Below are 20,839 nucleotides of genomic sequence, written 5' to 3'. Positions count from 1 at the left end.
AGTGTTTAGTAAATTCTTAAGCTTTTTAATTATGACTTTGTTGTTTGAGGATGCCCCCATTCACACAAATCTCTGGCTTCATTCATGTGACAAGTTCTATCGATTTTAAATCTTAGAGACCAAAATAAAGAATTATGCCTATCTCAAACCCAAATTATCCATGTGGCACTAAATTATTCATAATTCGTCCCCATTGCATGAAAATGATAGGTAACAAATGTGAATTGCCTAAAGATGATTATTAAAGTTGCCATACCATATGTGGTAACATATTCATTTCTTGCCCAATCACACCGTTTTCTTTTATTGAATTATATTTGTATAAGTATTAAACTATGATTTGTACATGAGTAGAAATGATTAGTTACATGTAAGAAGTCAAACGTCTCTGTTTGACTACAACAGACGGAAAGTATACGAAGAAGTTTTTTAATTTTCTGGAAAGATCGAGTTGACAAATATAAAAACTTCTGACCAGAAACCACACATAAAGAATTTGAACTTTCGAATAATAATATAAAGATAGAAAGTAGCATCGTGAGAGTGGACAACTTGAACACAAACATAATCTTCCTAGCAAAAAGAAAAATACAAACAATAAACTAATCCTAATTAACGTGCATGCGTCATTGCAAATGATGTTGTGACAGCAATACTTAGCTTTTGATAATTTAATCTAATTAAATCCATATATTAGGGACCACTCAAACATCATCACCACACAAAAATTTTGTTTATTAAAATTTTCAAATTTTAATTTTCAGTTTTTTCAATCAATTGGAACAGCACAACCAACCATTCAAACTGCAGCTGGGTTGCAGTATTTATACAATTGAATTGCGATTAGTAAAAATAAAAAGTAAAAACGAAATGTTTATCAAACAATTTCTTACTTAGTTTGCGAAGTTTAGGCAGGCTGGCCGGTTGAGAAACCCGTTAAAGAGAGATGACTTTTTTCTGGTGAACCAATAGGCAAATACTGGATCCAAACCAGTGAAATCACATTGTTATGTCGCAAATCATATACTGCTATATATTGTCATGCCGCAGACCGTAAAGCACAAGGCACGCATGCATACAGATCCTTGACAGCACCAGGTAACTTTGCAGAAACCCTAACCCTAACCCTAAAAAGGAACAAGTTTGACCAACACAAACACAGCAGCAAGCAAACGATTCGTTCCGCTTTCCTCGTCTTGTCTCACACTTTTAAAAGCAATCTGTCCACAAATTCTCTACTGTACTGTAACAGTACTGATGAACTTTTTACCTATTCAAGTCATACTTTGTAGTAAATACATACGACAGGGACTGGCTCCACCATGCATGCAACTTCTTTGATTTGGAATTGGATCCTCTCTTGAGCAGGAAATCAAGATCCTGACCTATTAAAACGGATCGTTGGATTTTAATCCAACGGCTATAATTATTATAATTTTTAAAAGGATTCCTTATTTGTAGAATCCAACGGCCCGTGTTATTGGGTCAGGAGGATCCTAATCTCCCGCTCAGGAGAGGATCCAATTTCCTTTGATTTGGGAAAATGATCCTCTTTGTGGGAATCCGGAGATCAAGCAATCACGATATACAAGTGGTTGAATATTTTTTTTTTGTTCTAAATATCTAATCACTTATATTATAACACTTGATGTACCTGATTGTATTTTGAAATTCTATCCGCCCATTGCATGCATCGATGGCACTTTTATCATCACGTGCTACTTAGACTGTTGTTATGTCATGGTTTAAATATTCAAGATAAACAAGGCTGACCAATAAAACAATTAAATAACATTAAACGGAAGGATTATCGTCTCGATCATCCACCAAGTATCCACCAAATGGACGTAACAATACACACTTTTTCCCAAGAATCGTAGCCCTCCATCTCAAACATCTGTACACAAATGAGAAACCCACAATTGAACGCACGAAACGACGACGGAAGAGCTCGTTGTTTGACCGGACCCTAGAAACTTCTTGTAAACCTTAAAACGAACAAATTAAATCCGACGTAACCAGGGCATTTTTGACAAATCGCTCATGGCGAAGAGGCGGCGGGGAATCGCGTGCATCTCGGGGACAGGAAAACCTTGCAGTCGTCTTTGGGGCAGATAGTCGGGACAAACTCGATGTCATCGCAGCCGTCCGTTCTGTGCCTCCTGAAATCAATCAACGTACAGAACATCGCGATGAAGAGTACAAGGTGGTTCAAGGCGTACCTCTGTCCCACGCACTGGTGGGCCCCGGCCCCGAACGCCAAGTAATTCCTTTTGTAAACCCGGTCCTCCTGCCTCTCGTCCGAAAACCGGTCTGGGTCGAACCGCTCCGGCTCCGTGAAGCCCTGAAAACATGACTCGAAAGCCGAGGGGAACACAATGGTGCCTTTAGGGATCGTATACTTCTCCGTTAACGGAAAGTCAACGGCAGCAATGTGCGGGACCATCGTCGCAGGAGCTCTGTACCTCACTACCTCGCGCGCCACCGCGTGGGTGTACTTCATTTTCGAGAGCATTTCGGCCGTTATCGGAGAGTCACACTCCTGCGACCAAATCCCGGCTACTTCTTGCCGGACCATCTCCAGGACCTCCGGGTGCGAGTCGAGCAGCGTCACCGCCCACAGCAGCGACGACGTCGAAGCGTCCTGAGCAGCGAAGAGGAAGTCGAATAGGTGCCCACCTATCTCGGCCTCGCTGGCGTGAGCCGGAGCCGGTTCGATCGACCCAGATTCACCCGCGGTTCCGTGCATCCAGAAATCGATTAGACAAGTAGGCTCGACGTCGTCGCCTCCATTGTCCATTCTCTTCCTACTCTCTTTGGCGCAATCCGACAGCGTTTCGACCAGTCGGCTCACCGCAAGTCGCGCGTTACGAAAAGCGAAACCGGGGAGGTCGATCGGCAGCTTCATCAGGCCGACGTTGAAGAAATTGTAATCGGACTTGAACCGCTCGCGGGCTGCGGGGTCAAGGTAGGGCCCGACGAAAACTGTCTGGGAGGTCTCGAGGTTCATGTCGCGGACCAGGAACCGCAGCGGGACCGGGTCCTGGCCGGACCGTGATGATATTCGGAGCCAGTTCTTCAGATGTCGGAGGATAATGATCTGCTGGAGCGCAGTGTAGGTGGAGAGGGCTTTAGGGGTGAAGTTAGGAGCTATACGACGTCGTAGGTCCTTGTGGGCTTGGCCGGTCATGTAGATGAGGTTGTGTTCCCCGAAGAGTTTTTTGCCGAAGGGGTGGCCCACGAGGGCGAAGGCGTCGGGGCGGACGTTAGCGAAGATTTTGTGGGAGAGGTTGGTGTCGCGGACGAAGAGGATGAAGCGGCCGAAGATGTAGTTGGCGGAGAGGCCGTCGGGGGATGACTTGGCGAGAGATGATTGGATGTCCCAGAAGCGGGTCGGGTTGCGGACTAGGGGGATTGCGTTGCCGAGAAAAGGGAGGACGACGGTGGGGCCCGGGAGGGAGCGTTTTTTGGAGAGGTAGGAGAGTTGTTCGAGGAGGAGGAGGAAGAGGAGGAAGGTGGCGGCGTAGGGGAGGAGCGGGAGGAGTGAAGTCGCCGTCATCGCCGTCGGGAGGGAGTTTATAGTTTGGGTTTTGAGAGTGTGTGGATGGGTATAAATAGTAAGGAAGGGCCAGGGAGTCTAGGAAGAAAAAGTTGGGGTCGGAAGAGATGGCATTTGTTGTTGCAAGTTCTGGGCTTTCTCCAACTGAAAATGTAGTTTGAAGCTGTGGGAGGAGAATATATATACAGTGGCGGAGTGGGGCGGAGGTCCAGCTGGATAGCTGAGGAGCTGACCTAGATAATTCAATTAATTAAAATCTTGTTGTAAAATAAAATATTTTATTGATAATATATAGATCAACCCCTCGTGTTATTTTTTAAAAGCTATTGTAATTTAATTGATTTAAAATAAATAAAAAATCGAACTTAAGTACAGAAAAGCATGTTGTGAGATAATCAACTTTACAATGATTATATTTCGACTAAACTCTTATACTACAGAGTTCCAATTAAACTTTCATGTTTTAACATATTAAAAAAATAAAAAAATTAGTCGTCTATAAGATGAGAAATTAAGCGAACAACTATAATATAGTGGATGGTTGAATGATTTAGTGGAAATTAAAATTAAGAAAGTGACTATTGGCAATAATAGTAGAAGGGACAAATTTGATGTAAGGAACAATGACAAGCCCATGCACATGCACATGCACATGCAGTTGCAGTACAACAATGATGTCACATCTCAATCCGCATAGTAAGATATGATTCGCTTTGGGCCACGTTTTTACGGATTTGTTCTTGGCTTCCACCCAAAACGTATCTTACTATAGGAATGTGGACATGTACATATAAGGCATATCACCTCCTTTTCCCCAGGTGATGTGGGATTACCAATGACCAATCGTAGATCTAGAAAATATTATGAGGGTCAATAAGAATAATATGAGCAATACGCAAATTTTTTTGGACGAAATAAACACGCAAGTCGGTATTTCATCGAGTCTTGGTAGGTCTGAGGTCATTTGATAAGTCATATTGCATGTATGTCGACATATGCCAATAGCTTTCGAACAAACATGTCGATTAATGTCAATAGTTTTTAAGTGAGCACGTCGACATATGCCAAGTGAGCCTATTGAAAAAGGGATGAGGCTACCATCAACTCTGCCCAATGCCCATAGAAGCAATTCTTCGAGCAGTTGGAGTCCAACTTTTAAAGACATCTCAGATTTAAAATGATAGCACCTACCTTTTTCATATAGAATTTCTAAGCTTGGGAGGGGAGCTAGCTGACCCACCTTGCCCCAAGGCGGATCCGCACGCCTTTGACAATAATAGGCCCACACACATGCTAATTTAATGTATGAAGAATAATTCTTAACATACATTATAGAGTGTGCCCAACAAAAATGTATGTGGAAAGTTATGAAGAAAAAAAAAGTGTCACAAATCCGCCCTATGTGTATATATGACACACCCCGACCTAGATCAAGGCATGCTGGCCATCACGTGAGAGTGACGTAGCCATGTGCACAGTGCGGAAGCAAAAATGATAGGAAATATACAAATAATTAAAAACCGAATTACTAGAGTGCACTACTAAACCGGAAGTGATAGGAGTTAGTTACAAAAGTAAATACTCCTAATCAGAGCATAAAAGTCTAGGTGTTGTCCAGTAGGACAAGTACTAGTTATACAGTACGAGGAATGTCCTACTATTATTTAGATAGGTCAGAACTGCCGACGTCCTCAAGCCACCAACAACAAGCTTACTTAAAACCTGGAAGGGCGCAAAACAGAAAACGTGAGTAGGCAAAAACATATGTTTTACAAAATCATTTCATTTATCAACATATATAACCCCCTGCTGTAAAACATGTATAATTTTTCCCAGAATCAAGATTTAAGCATATACATAAATATATATATGAAATCATATCAATTCAATTCATGCTTCACATAATCATATTCATATGTATGCCATGCCAAGATATAATAGAGTAAGCAATTCAGGTAAGAATAATTTCATAGAAATATAACATGTTAGCCGGAACCCCTGTGGTAATTTGTACGGCTGAATTCATAGCTCAAAATCAATATAGTCGGAGTCACTATAATGACCTATACGACAATATACTGCACAAGAGTCGGAACCAAACAAAAAGGTATGTACGACAATAATGGGTGTAATACATGCTTAATACTACTCTCACATAATAGCTGGGCGATAAATCGCTAGTCACCTACGAGTCGGAACCATGAATAAGGTCTGTACGAAAGACTGTGCACCTAAAATGGATCCAATATGAGCATATGGTGCCAGAGGTGACATAATAAACAGGCATGTGCCGTAACTCTGGCTAAATCACAATCACCCTAAGTGCAGTCTTATGAGCTCAACATTATTCAATCACATATCACATCATCAATAATTCACATAACCAAACATAACTTACCTGAGCTTACCTGAGCATCCACAACACCACATTTATATATAATGCATCACATACCAAAACATATACGAAATATAAATTCATATGTATGGCATTTAAGGCATACATTCATTTAAACGCACATTTCTGGGAAATTATCAAGTATATAAATATATACCGAAAATCAAAAGCCTACTCACTGGTATGTCGAAGGGTCGTAGCCCCTGAGTCGTCCTTGGATACGCTCGTCCTCGGGATAAGTCTCATCTATATGCGAATTAACTATAAAAATGTTATTTTAGAGCATATAGACAAAACTAGCTAATAACTTCTCATACATAGTTCAAAATGGGTATATGAATATACCATAGTGACCTACACAACCTCAGGGTCATCCCCAAATTTTTAGATTAATTTTTGGACCCCTCACGCGCCGCCATGCGCCAGCAAGTGCACAGCAAGACGCGCGGCCACGCGCAGGGAATCCTGACGGATTCTCTAACTGCCGTTAGAAATATTCTCTGGAATATTCCGTTAAAACCCAACGGTAACCGTTAATCCTAACTAACGGCGTCAGAATATTCTGTCAGGATTGACGGAAAATTCCGTCGTCTTCTTCCTAAATCCCCGGCAACCGTCACCGTTGCCGGAAACTGAGGATTTTGAAAAACCTTGTTTTCTCACTCATTTCTTCACCATTTTTCATGAAATTTGAACCATTGGAAAGCTAACAATATGTAGAATCACGTTATACAAGTTTCAAGGCCTAAAATCTACTAGGTTTTCCCCGAGAAAGCTCGATAGTTCGGCTTACCTAGATATATGTCGATCTTAGCCCTCCGACATCCAAATCCTTCCAACGAAGTACCCCAAGACTCGTGAGGACCTCCTTAAGCCTCCTATTTCCTTAGAATTCTCTGAAACACAAGGTTTTACGTGTGCATGAATAGTGCATAAAATCGGGGTTAGGTTTTCTCGGGTTTAACACGGTTTTAAGTCTTAAGAATGGTATAGACGTACTCAGGGACTTGCAAGGAAAAAGAATCTCACCTTTAGAACGTCGATCTGTGCTCGAAGGTGAGCTTTGTTGCTTGTTGAGTGTGGTGTATGTGTGGTCCACATGGGTCACCAATCCCAAAACCACAAAATAACCTCTAAGTCTCATAATAAGTCACACACACACACACTACAATCTCAACGTCTAAGGATAAAACCGTCCTTTCACATCCTCGAGAAATAAATAATACATGTCTCCGGGACGGGCTGCGACAATCTTCCCACCTTATAAAATTTCGTCATCGAAATTACATACAACCACTAATAATCATAAAATAAGCATGGATACATCTCTCTCATCTGATCCTCTGTCTCCCAAGTAGCTTCTTTCACTAAATGATTTCTCCATAAAACTTTCACTAAGTGCACGGTCATATTCCTTAGTTCCTTATCCTTCCAATCCAAAAGAGTCACAGGTGTTTCATCATAAGTCAAATCCGGATTAATTTCCAAAGGTTGAGAAGGAATCACATGTGAAGGATCTAAAACATAATGTTGAAGCATCGAAACATGAAATATATCGTGCACCTTGGACAACTCTGGAGGCAACTCAAGCCTGTAAGCAACCTCACCAACTCGCTCGGTGATCATATATGGTCCAATGTACCTAGGACTCAACTCCCATTTCTTTCCAAATCGTACAACACCTTTCCAAAGTGATAGCTTCAGAAATACCCAATCACCTTCATTATACTTCCGATCAGTGGCATACTTGTCTGCTAAGCTCTTTTGTCGATCTTGGGCCATTTTCAGGTTAGACTTAATTACCTAAACATTTTGAGTAGTCACATCCACAATCTCAGGCCCCACTAAAACTCTTTCACCAACCTCTGACCAACATAGAGGCGTACGACAAGATTTCCCATATAGTGCCTTGAATGGTGCCATACCAATACTCGAATGATAACTGTTGTTGTAGGCGAACTCCATCAAATCCAAACAATCATGCCAACTATCTCCAAACTGCAGCACTGAAGATCTCAACATATCCTCTAATGTCTGAATAGTCCTCTCAGATTGTCCATCTGTCTGAGGGTGATATGCCGTACTATAAAGTAATCTCGTACCAAGAGTTTTTTGGAATGCTATCCAGAACTTGGAAGTAAATCTAGGATCCCGATCCGAGATAATATTAACTGGCACACCATGGTACTTCACAATTTGTGATATAAATAACTTAGCTAATCGGCTTAACGAATACTTCTCCCTCACTGGAATAAAATGTGCTGACTTAGTAAGCCGATCAACCACCACCCAAATGCCGTCACAACCATTATGTGTACGAGGAAGCTTGTACACAAAATCCATAGTAATATTTTCCCATTTCCACTGCAAAACGGGAAGTGGCTGCATCAACCCAAACGACTTATTCCTTTCAGCTTTAACCTGTTGGCAAATGGCACACCTACTCACATATTCGGCAATTTCTCTTTTCATACTCGGCCAATAATAAAATGGTCTAATGGTATGATACATCTTAGTGCCTCCTGGATGCATCGCTTATGCTGAATTATGTGCTTCATCCAAAATTTCTTTCTTTAACTCTGCATTATTTGGCACATACATTCTGCTTTCCTGCATAAGCATACCATCAATTTCTCGAATCTTGAAATCTTTCTTTTTGCCTTGATTTCTTGCTTGAATTATTTCCTGTGTCTCATCATCATCCATTTGAGCCTCGAGCACACGATCAATTAAAATTTGCCTAACTTGAAAATTAGCAAGCAAGGCTTCTTCTCGATCTTCCACTCCTAACTCCACTCTAGTTGACCTCAAATTTGCTAGAAGAGGAACATGACAATCATAGATGACATTAAGTTTGGCTGGAGTCTTCCTACTAAGTACATCCGCCACTGCATTTGCACGACCAAGATGATACTCAATCATGCAATCATAGTCACTAAGTAACTCAATCCACCTCCGCTGTCGAAGATTAAAATCTCTCTGAGTAAACAGATACTGAAGACTCTTATGATCTGTGAAGATCTTACATTTCTCACCATAAAGATAATGTCTCTAAATCTTCAAAGCAAAGATGATAGCCGCTAACTCCAAATCATGCGTAGGGTAATTCTTCTCATGAGGTTTCAACTGTCTCGAAGCATAAGCAATCACCTTACCATGTTGCATCAATACACAACCCAAACTATTTAGAGAAGCATCACTATAAACCTCATAATTACCGCTATCATCTGGAAGTGCTAGAACAGGTGCATGAGTGAGATAGCACGTCAATTGCTGAAAACTTTGCTCACATTTGTTATCCCACTTAAACTTAACATACTTTCGAGTCAACCTCGTCAATGGCAAAGCAATCACTGAAAAATCCTTAACGAACCGTCTATAATAGCCCGCTAGGCCAAGAAAACTCTATACCTCGGTGACGGTTCGAGGTTGCTCCCAATTCTCTACAGCTGCCACCTTCTGAGAATCCACTTGAATGCCTTGGGCAGAAATGACATGTCCCAAAAATGCCACTTGATTCAACCAAAATTCACATTTGCTAAACTTAGCTCATAGCTGGTATTCCCTCAAACTGCTCAACACCAATTTCAAATGTCTAACATGCTTAACCTTAGACTTAGAGTATACCAGAATATCGTTAACGAAGACAATAACAAACCTGTCCAAATATGGCAGGAATACTCGATTCATCAAATCCATAAAAGCTGCTGGTGCATTAGTTAACCCGAATGACATCACAAGAAACTCATAATGACCATATCGAATCCTGAATGCAGTTTTAGGGACATCTTCATTTTTAATCTTCAACTGGTAGTAACCCGACCTCAAGTCAATCTTAGAAAATACATAGGCACCTCTGAGTTGATCGAATAAATCATTTATACGAGGCAATGGATAACGGTTCTTAATGGTTACCCGATTCAATTGCCTGTAATCAATGCACAACCTCAAAGTTCCATCTTTCTTCCTCACAAATAAAACTGGAGCTCTCAAAGGTGAAGTACTAGGCTGAATAAAACCTTTATTCACTAACTCTTGCAACTGGACTTTCAATTCCTTTAATTCAGCAGGAGTCATTCTATAAGGAGTCAAAGATATAGGATTCGTACCTGGAAGTAGATCAATAACAAACTCCACCTCTCAATTTGGCAGCAATTCAGGCAAATCCTCAGGAAATACATCCGGAAAATATCTGACCACACGAACATCCTCCACACTACTAAGAGCATCATCATTCAACACTACATGAGCTAAATATCCCTGACAACCTTTCGACAACAATCTCTTTGCTTTCATGGAAGAAATAACACCATGCCTCACCCCACTAGGCTTTCCTACAAATGTAACTTCAGGTAATCCAGGACAATGAAATGTGACTATCTTTCCGTAACAATCTATCTTGGCACGATTATAGTGCAACCAATCAGTGCCCAAAATCACATCAAAATCCATAATATCCAACGACATAAGATTAGCCGGCATAATAATCTCCTCTAGTATCACTGGACATCCTGGATATACCCGATCCACAAAACATATATCCCCTCTAGGCATAGAAAACTCTAAATCATATCCTAGAGGTGTAGGATGTGGTTGGGTCACTTGAGCAAATGTATGAGAAATAACAGAATGTGTAGCACCACAATCAATCAATACTCTAGAAAAATGACCAAGAATATTTAACGTACCCATGATTAAATCCAGATTGTTCAAGGCATCTTGCAGTGACATGTTAGGGATACGCCCCTGATTCTGCTGCCATCCATCGTGACCTCTGTTGGCATGAGCACCACGTCCCTGTCTCTGCTGACCAGACTGCCCCGAAGATCCTGCACTACTAGCAACAATATCTCCCTGCTGGGGTTGTCCCCTTTGGTACCACTAAGATCCATCGGCTGAATGTGGCTGATAAGACATAGATCCTCCCTGATAATGAGGGTACCCACTCTGATACTGAGGATCATGAGAGTACTGATATTGTCATGAGGTGTAGGGAGCGGCGTTGCCCTGATAATGGTAGGCACCTCCTTATCCTGTCTGAGTATAACCACCAGATCTTGAAGCTTGCTGGGTCGATGCAGATGGTAGGAAGGAAGGCTGTTGGGGTCTCTGTTGACTCTGAGGGCATTGAGCAGCCCTATGACCCATCTGTCCATAAGTAAAACATCCATTGTTGCCTCTCATACACTTCCCAAAATGCCTAATATTACACATGCGGCATAAAGGAGCAACAGAACCACCTGGACCACTGAAATCTCTCTACCTCTGGAACCTAAGGCCTCCAGTAAATCTACCACCTCTCATCTGCATATTAGTACTCAATCATCTGCTAGAAGAGCTGGAACTACCACCACTACTCTTAAAGTTCTGGGTCTTGCAAGGTCCCTGAAATGTTTGCCCTCTTCCTTTATCATCTCGCCTCTATGATAGGAGCATATTTATACGACTTAGTTAGCTTGTTTTCTTGCTTTTAATTAGCTAAACTATGATAATTATAGTGTTTAAAGTTATTTTCGTGCAATTTCAGGTTTTAGTGTCAAAGTATGCAAAAAGAAGCAATTTGGAACATTCTAGAGCATTTTTGGGCCAAGATTGGATTGTGCAAGCATGGAGGCATGAGGATGGACGAATTTGAAGACAAAAGAGGCTATGAACATGCTAAAAATCTGGTGAAACAAATACAAGTTGCAAGAAGGGATAAATTTCTAGAAGGATTGACCAAAACTTCACTCAAAACCAAGGAATTCTTCAATGCCGTGGGCATTGATTCACTTTCACCAGAAATTTGAGTGGATGATGCAATGCTTAAATCACCATGACATGTGAGTGGATGATGCAATGCTTAAATCACCATGACATGTAAGTGGATGATGCAATGCTTAACTCACCATGACATGTGAATGGATGACTCAATACCTAACCCACCAACAATTCCCACTTCTTGCCGTGCTCACCTACTCAATTCCACCAGAATTTTGTGTTAAACAAGTCCATCATTTTCCTATAAATACCATGGCAGCAACCTCATTCAAATCATCCAGAAATTAACCATTCTCCAAGCCTTCCCTTGCCTCTCCCTACATATCTAAACCTTCCCCATCCATTCCTCCATATAACCAACCATTCAACCACCATAACCACCTTGTGCCGCCACCATTGAAGGAGAGGAGGAGTAGTGCCGTGCTTATGCAATCTGCAACTATTAGAGTGTTTGGAATTCTTTCTTCTTTTAATTCTATGTTCATGTTTAATTTAACTTGCTGTTCAATTATGTTAAACATGTGGAACTAATTTCTTTTTAGTTAGAGGCAAATTTGAAGCCATGGACATATGTTGGTTATGATTTGTTTTACTCCAGTTATGAATTCATGAACTTTAGATGTGGTTTACTTTTCTGTTTTGATTAAGAACTTGTTTATGTATGTGGGTTGAGGGTCGACACTTAATTTGCATGCCTAAACTTGATGCTAGGATATAAGGGAATTTCACCTAATCGTTATGAACTTATATTCATGAGTAGTAAAGATCGCTAGTTACGATTGTGTTTAAGTAAACCCTAGGCTGGATTAACATGCGTATTCCATAGTTATGAATGCCTAGTCAATGTTTATGATTTTCGTTGAACTTAATGATCTTTGTTGAATGTCTCTATCATGCGTATTCCATAGTTAGGGACTTTGATGAGGAATAATTTGGTTGTAATGCGTATTCCATTCAATCCAATGAATCTAGGGAAATCTAAGAGTTAATTTAAGCGGATCTAATTAACTTGGAATATTGTCATTCATCGTTTGTTGAAGTCATAACTGGGAATCAAATTCTATGCATATGTTCATGTGTGGATAAGGAACCCTCTAACTAGTTTCTCATCATTCTATTTCATCACAATCTGTTTTGTTTTAAGTTTATTTTCAAAGTTTAAAGTTTTAAAGTTCAATTTTCGTAAAAACAAAATCCCTTGCTTTTAAGTCTTGCTTTTAGAGTCAAAACTTGTTTCCTTTAAATCTTTTGAGTCTTTTAAAGTTATATTTTCGTCCAAATCACTTGTTAGGTCTAGAATTGAATCTTTTTTTATTGTTATTTGCTGTTTTGAGTGTTTTAAGTTAGTTTTGAGTTTATAGAGTCTAGTTTAGTGTTTTTGAGTCTTATATTTGTTGATTAGCATCCCTAGTTAATCCTCGGTCTAGAACGATCCCTACTTACATCATTACTACAATTGTCATCAATAGGGTTTAATTTGTGTGTCAAGTAATTCTCACATCAAATTTTGGCGCCGTTGCCGGGGAACCTAGTCAAGCTTAAACGGAGGTACCGTCCGGCTGAAAGACGTTAAGTTCCTTCTTCTCGTGTTTCAACACATGGGTTGCCTCCCAAGAAGCGTTTGCTTTAACGTCTTTCAGCCGGACGGTACCTCCGTTTAAGCTTGACTAGGTTCCACGGCATGGAGGGGTACCTCCTCCACAACATGCTTCTCAAACATCTCGTAATAGGGCTTCAATCGATGCCCATTCACTTTGAATTCTTGCTGCGTCCTTGAACTTTTGATTTGCACTGCACCATGAGGGAAAACATTAGTGACAATAAAAGGACCAACCCATTTGGAATGCAACTTACCCTCTCCTACTTCGGTTCGAGAGATTCGTTCGTTTCTTGGTCATGCAGGATTTTATAGGCGATTTATCAAGGACTTCTCCAAGATCTCAAACCCTTTTTGCCGTCTCCTCCAGAAAGATGTGGCGTTTGACTTCAACGAGGAGTGTAAGAAGGCGTTCAATCACCTCAAAGAAATGCTAACTTCGGCCCCTATCATAGTTCCACCGGATTGGAGCTTTCCTTTTGAGCTTATGTGTGATGCTTCCGATTATGCATTAGGAGCTGTTTTGGGGCAAAGGAAGGAAAAACGGCCGCATGTTATCTATTATGCCTCTCGGACTTTAAATGATGCACAATTGAATTATTCTACCACTGAAAAAAAACTTCTTGCTGTTGTATTTGCTTTAGATCAATTCCGTTCTTATTTGCTTGGTACTAAAGTTATTATTTATACTGACCATGCAGCATTGAAGTATTTGTTCACCAAGAAGAAAGCCAAACCACGACTCATTCGTTAGATGCTTCTTCTCCAAGAGTTCGATATCGAAATCCGGGATAAGAAGGGAAGTGAAAACGTGGTGGCTGACCACTTGAGCCGTATGGTGCATGAGGAGGATGCCGTGCCTATCATAGAAACATTACCAGATGAGCAACTGATGTCCGTCAAGGTAAGCGAACCGTGGTATGCTGATTTGGTGAATTATTTGGTGTCTAAACATGTTCCTAGTGAATTACTTAAACACCAATGTGATAAATTGAAGAAAGAGGCACGGTTTTATGTGTGGGATGACCCGTATTTATGGAAATATTGCCTTGACCAAGTTATACGTAGGTGTGTGCACGATTCTGAGTTTAATGCTATTCTAACCTTTTGTCACACTTATGCTTGTGGGGGACACTTTGGCACTCAAAGAATAGCACTTAAGGTGTTAGAATGTGGTTTCTATTGGCCTACCATCTTTAGGGATGCTAGAACATTTTGCATGTCTTGTGATAGATGCCAAAGAACGGGCAATATTAGTCCTAAACAACAAATGCCGCAAACCCCCATTTTTAGTGTTGAAATCTTTGATGTTTGGGGTATTGATTTTATGGGTCCCTTTCCTTCGTCACAAGGGTTTCTTTATATGTTGCTTGTTGTGGACTATGTGTCGAAATGGGTGGAAGCAAAAGCCACCCGAACTAATAATTCTCGAGTGGTTGCAGATTTTGTGAAAACTAACATTTTTGCAAGGTTTGGAATGCCACGAGTGCTAATCAGTGATAGAGGTTCCCATTTTTGTAATCGAACCATCGAGGCGTTGCTCAAGAAATACAATGTCACGCATAAGGTGGCCACACCTTATCATCCTCAAACGAGCGGGCAAGCCGAGGTTTCAAATAGGGAAATCAAGCAGATTCTTGAGAAGACCGTGGGGCCAACAAGGAAGGATTGGAATTTGCGCTTAAACGATGCATTGTGGGCGTATCGCACTGCCTACAAAACCCCCATTGGGATGTCAGCTTTTCGACTCATCTATGGGAAGCCATGCCATCTTCCTGTCGAGTTAGAGCATCGTGCACATTGGGCCGTCAAAACGTTCAATTTGGACCTTGATGCCGCATGTTTACATAGAAAGCTTCAATTATGTGAGCTTGATGAAATCCGAAATGAAGCATATGAGAATGCCCGGATTTACAAGGAGAAAACGAAGGCATTCCATGACAAGATGATTCGTGCCAAGACGTTCTCTATTGGGCAGAAAGTGTTGTTGTTCAATTCTCGCCTTCGGTTGTTTCCGGGTAAGTTGCGTTCCAAATGGGTCAAGTAATTCTCACATCACTCTAGTTCCCATTTTTTCCTTCCTCATCCTCACTTTCACTGGGCATGTTCTCTGAGTCCTCGATCCGCAGTAGAGCCTCATAAAACTCTTGGTAAGTGGCACAGTGAGTCGATGTCGCTATGGAACGCCATTTCTTCTTAGTACCCAATATGAAGCTACAAAGCATCTCAACCGGATTAGCAGCAACCTCCGGAGCATATCTCGACAAATCAGTAAACATCTTGTAATACTCATTAGCTGACATCCTTCCTTGTTTCAAATGAGTGAACTCTTGTTTCTTACGATCAATGTACTCATGAGGAATGAACCTTTTTCCTAAACAACTCTTTAAATACTCCCCAGTCTGCAATTTCCGCTGGGGTCAACTGGTAAGAACCCTGTCTCCACCAGGATGCAGGCTGCTCCCTAAAAAATCAGGTAGTCATCTCGACCCACCTATCAGGAGAAAAGTTCCACTGACTCTGCATCACAAGAAAAGTCTTCTCAATACGATTAAGCCATTTTTTCGCCCCCTCATGTCCTTCATTTCCAATGAAGTGATTTAGTTTCAGGTTGTACACAGTTTCAAGAGGTGTCATCTAGGGATGACGGAATACAGTCTGAAGGGCAGTAACTATAGTTTCCCCTAATTGAGTAATATCAGGGAAACTAGGCTCAGCTGAGTGACGGGGCTCTCTACGAGGCGACATAGTTCTGACATAAGACATCACAAGGATTAAAATATTCAAGAATTATACAGGACTGCTAAACCTAGGCTCTGATACCAAACTGACACACCTCGATCGAGATCAAGACATGTTGGCCGTCACGTGAGAGTGACGTAGCCATGTGCACAGTGCGGAAGCAAAAATGATAGGAAATAAACGAACAATTAAAAACTGAATTACTAGAGTGCACTACTAAACTGGAACTGATAGGAGTTAGTTACAAAAGTAAATACTCCTAATCAGAGCATAAAAGTCTAGGTGCAGTCCAGTAGGACAAGTACTAGTTATACAGTACCAGGAATGTCCTACTATTATTTAGAAAGGTCAGAACTGCCGACGTCCTTAAGCCACCAATAGCAAGCTTACTTAAAACCTGGAGGGGCGCAAAACAGAAAACGTGAGTGGGCAAAAACAAATGTTTTACAAAATTATTTCATTTATCAACATATCTAACCCCTCGCTGTAAAACATGTATAATTTTTCCCAGAATCAAGGTATAAGCATATACATAAATATATATGAAATCATATCAATTCAATTCATGCTTCACATAATCATATTCATATGTATGCCATGCCAAGATATAACTGAGTAAGCAATTTAGGTAAGAAAAATTTCATAGAAATATAACATGTTAGCCGGAACCCCTGTGGTAATCTGTACGGCTGAATTCATAGCTCAAAATCAATCTAGTCGGAGTCACTATAATGACCTATACGGCAATATACTGTACAAGAGTTTGAACCAAACAAAAAGGTTTGTACAACAATAATGGGTCTAATACAATCATGCTCAATACTACTCTCACATAATAGCTGGACGATAAATCGCTAGTCACCTACGAGTCAGAACCATGAATAAGGTTTGTACGACAAGACTATGTACCTAAAATGTATCCATTATGAGCATATGGTGCCAGAGGTGACATAATAAACAGGCATGTGCCGTAACTCTGGCTAAATCACAATCACCCTTAATGCAATCTTATGAGCTCAACATTATTTAATCACATATCACATCATCGATAATTCACATAACCAAACATAACTTACCTGAGCTTACTTGAGCATCCACAACACCACATTTATATATAATGCATCACATACCAAAACATATACGAAATATAAATTCATATGTATGGCATTTAAGGCGTACATTCATTTAAACGCATATTTCTCGGAAAATATCAAGTATATAAATATATACTGAAAACCAAAAGCCCAGTCACTGGTATGTCGAAGGGTCGTATCCCCCGAGTCGCCCTTGGATATGCTTGTCCTCGGGATAAGTCTCACCTATATACGAGTTAATTATAAAAACGTTATTTTAGAGCATATAGACAAAACTAGCTAATAACTTCTCATACATAGTTCAAAATGGGTATTTGAATATACCACAGTGACCTACACAATCTCAGGGTCATCCCCTCAATTTTTAGATTAATTTTTGGACCCCTCACGTGCTGGCGAATGCACTGCATGACGCGCGGCCACGCGCAGGGAATCCTGACAGATTCTCTAACCGCCGTTAGGAATATTCCCCATAATATTCCGTTAACACCCAACAGTAACCGTTAATCCTAACTGACGGCGTCAGAATATTCCGTCAGGATTGATGGAATATTCCGTCGTCTTATTCCTAAATCCCCAGCGACCGTCGTTGTCGCTGGAAATTGGGGATTTCGAAAAACCTTTTTTTCTCACTCATTTCTTCACCATTTTTCATGAAATTTGAAGCATTGGAAAGCTAACAACATGTATAATCACGTTATACAAGTTTCAATGCCTAAAATCTACTAGGTTTTCCCCGAGAAAGCTCGATAGTTCGGCTTACCTAGATATACGTCGATCTTAGCCCTCTGACATCCAAATCATTCCAACAAAGTACCCTGAGACTCATGAGGACCTCCTTAAGCCTCCTATGTCCTTAGAATTTCCTGAAACACAAGGTTTTACGTGTGCATGAACAGTGCACGAAATCGAGGTTAGGTTTTCTCGGGTTTAACACGGTTTTAAGTCTTAAGAATGGTATAGACGTACTCAGGGACTTGCAAGGAACAAGAATCTCACATTTAGAACGTCAATCCGTGCTTGAAGGTGAGCTTTGTTGCTTGTCCGTACGTAAGGGAAAGAGAAAGAGTCTGAGAGATGAGAGGGTACGGAAGAGAAGAGAGGGAGTGAGTGTTTGTGTGTGTGTGTGTAGGGATGGGCAACGGTTATGGCGGGTGGGTAACCGCAATTATTTACCCATAACCGTTTATGTTTATACCCGCATAACCGTTTACCCGTTGGATAATTACATAAATGGTTATACCCATAACCATAACCGTTTATAAACGGTTATCCATACCCATAACCATTTACCCATTTAACCATAACCATAATCATTTACCCGTTTTTTCACCCGTTTATCCTTTTTTTACCCATTTACCTTTTTTTTCGCCCGTCTACATTATTTTTTTTAACAATTTGAAAATTACAAAAGAAAAATTTGTCATAATTTTCATTTTCTGACATTTAAACACCGTTATAAGTACATTTTAGCATACATTTCCCTATTTTAATCATTTAAGTCCTCATTTAATTCCAATAATTGAAATAATAGTTTACGAACAATATTTTTCTATATAGCAACCAATCAGTTTTTTTTATTCTATATAGCAACCAATAAATTATGGAAGTTCAGGAACCTGAGAAAATTGAGCCTAAAGGAAGTGTAAAAGTAGAGCTTTCTTATTTCTGAATTCCCGAATGATTTTTAAAGCAACAGACCCTTTAGCAACAACTCATAAATCTGTGTTTCTGATAACAAAAAACAACCATACGAAACCAACCAAATTTCATCTAATTCATCACAAAACTGAGTCAAAGTCGAGAGGGACGGAGAGAGAGAGGGACGAAGTTGTAACTTAATCTCTGAGGGTTTTTAATTTTTTTTTTAATTTTACATATATTAAATTAAATGGGTAAATGGATACCCGTTATAACCGCGAATATTACCCATAACCGATGGATACCCGTTATAACTGCGGATAATACCCATAACCGCCCATTTAAATTTCATGGATAAACGGTTATACCCATAACCGTTTATTTGTCTAAACGGTTACCCATAACCATAACCGTCAACTTTAAATGGGCGGGTAACTGCGGTTACCCATACCCATGAGTATTTTGCCCATCCCTATGTGTGTGGTCCATGTGGGTCACCAATCCCAAAACCACAAAATAACCTCTAAGTCTCATAATAAGTCACACACACACACTACAATCTCAACGTCTAAGGATAAAACCGTCCTTTCATGTCCTCGAGAAATAAATAATACACGTCTTTGGGACGGGTTGTGACAATATATGTCCAATACATATGTCCAAGCTTACACTGGATGCATGGGGCATACTTATTAATTCATAACGCGGAAGGCGATGACAGATTTTGTCAAGTACTGTTTATATTTATCAATTACTTATTAATTATGTATGTTCATCGTACATCGTACGGTCAGTTTTAGTCAAGTACTGTTTATGTTTATTTTTGAATAAAAATATTTAAAATGATTTATGACCGCACGATGTACAATGAACGGACACACTTCATGGATCCCCTGGATCCTCACGAAAAGGATCCAAACTCATGGCAGGGGTTGCAATGTGAGCTTATTTATTGTAGAACAAATCGAACGAAGGAGGTTAAAAGCCAAATTCACGAGAGAATTTTCAGTGTGTTAACGCTGAATGGTACACCACATGTACTTAGATACTTTAAAAAAATTAACAACTTAAAAAATAAAAAAATTTCACCACTTATATAATAATATGTAGTGTGACACTCATGTTCCGAGCACAATACAAAATTTCTCAAAATCCATAAGATTTCTCAAAATTTCTCAAATTTCACCTAAAATCAAAAGATACTTTATTTTATTTTCCTGCAATTTTCGTGCAAGTAAGGTTCTATAATTTCCGTGCAATTGCACTCAAATAAAACCAACAACTCACATAAAAATAAGAATTAAGTACCTAAAACAGCTCAACCATTTAGTATCATTTTAAGTTGGTAAATGTCGCATCCATTAAGTCTCAATTAATTTTTCAATTGAATGTACATGTGGCAATAGTGGATCCCACTTTTTAGCTTGCATGGACACAATTAATAATAAAAATAACTTCCAAAAAAGACATGAAGATGAAAAATAAAAAATAAATAAACAAATTCACATTGAAAAACAAAAACGGGGACATATCAAGTCCCCGCCACCTCCAAGCTCAACCTACGACCATCGAAGCCTTACCCCCAACCTTTATATTCAAAACCCACCAATTGGGTATATCATGGTTAACATTGATATTAGTTGCCTCAAAATCTAAATTTCAACATGCATTATATGTTATGGAACCTAGTGATCAAATGGGTATTGAATTGAATCGAAAATGGACCCAAATTGAAAACACATCAGGAGAGCAATTTCCTAACAAAGAAAAGGGTTAAGAATTCATATAGGTTTTCAATGAGTTTGTTTATACTCATGTAATTTCCTCATTTGTTGATTTTCAGCTCGTAAAACTTCTAGTTATTTTTTGTAGGCAGTGAAGATGGACTAGAATTGACTGAGCCCAAATCGTTTGACCTAACAAGCCAAGTCCGATCCAATTTTTTGGTTTATCAAACCAAATCGAAACCGATCCAATTTTTCAATTTATCAAACAAAACCGATACCAATCCAAATTTTCGCACAAGAGTCATATAGAAGTAGACCTTTACG

General features: G+C 39.9%; 1 protein-coding gene across 1 annotated transcript; it reads right to left on the bottom strand.

The window, feature by feature from the left end:
• Positions 1-1,728: 1,728 nt before the first annotated feature.
• LOC126621236 (cytochrome P450 710A11-like) lies at positions 1,729-3,856 on the bottom strand. The gene has a single exon (XM_050289638.1). It carries the CDS (start codon positions 3,557-3,559, stop codon positions 2,042-2,044), a length of 1,518 nt encoding a protein of 505 aa, XP_050145595.1. The 5' UTR covers positions 3,560-3,856; the 3' UTR covers positions 1,729-2,041.
• Positions 3,857-20,839: the final 16,983 nt, after the last annotated feature.

Source organism: Malus sylvestris, chromosome 5 (genome assembly GCF_916048215.2).
Source record: "Malus sylvestris chromosome 5, drMalSylv7.2, whole genome shotgun sequence".
NCBI classification, from domain to species: Eukaryota; Viridiplantae; Streptophyta; class Magnoliopsida; order Rosales; family Rosaceae; genus Malus; species Malus sylvestris.
Note: the sequence above shows the minus strand (reverse complement) of the source record. Positions and strands in the feature narration are given on the sequence as shown.

What these genes read in the sequence shown, in the direction of transcription:
- LOC126621236 (XM_050289638.1), bottom strand. Translation starts at nt 3,559, where the DNA reads ATGACGGCGACTTCACTCCTCCCGCTCCTCCCCTACGCCGCCACCTTC.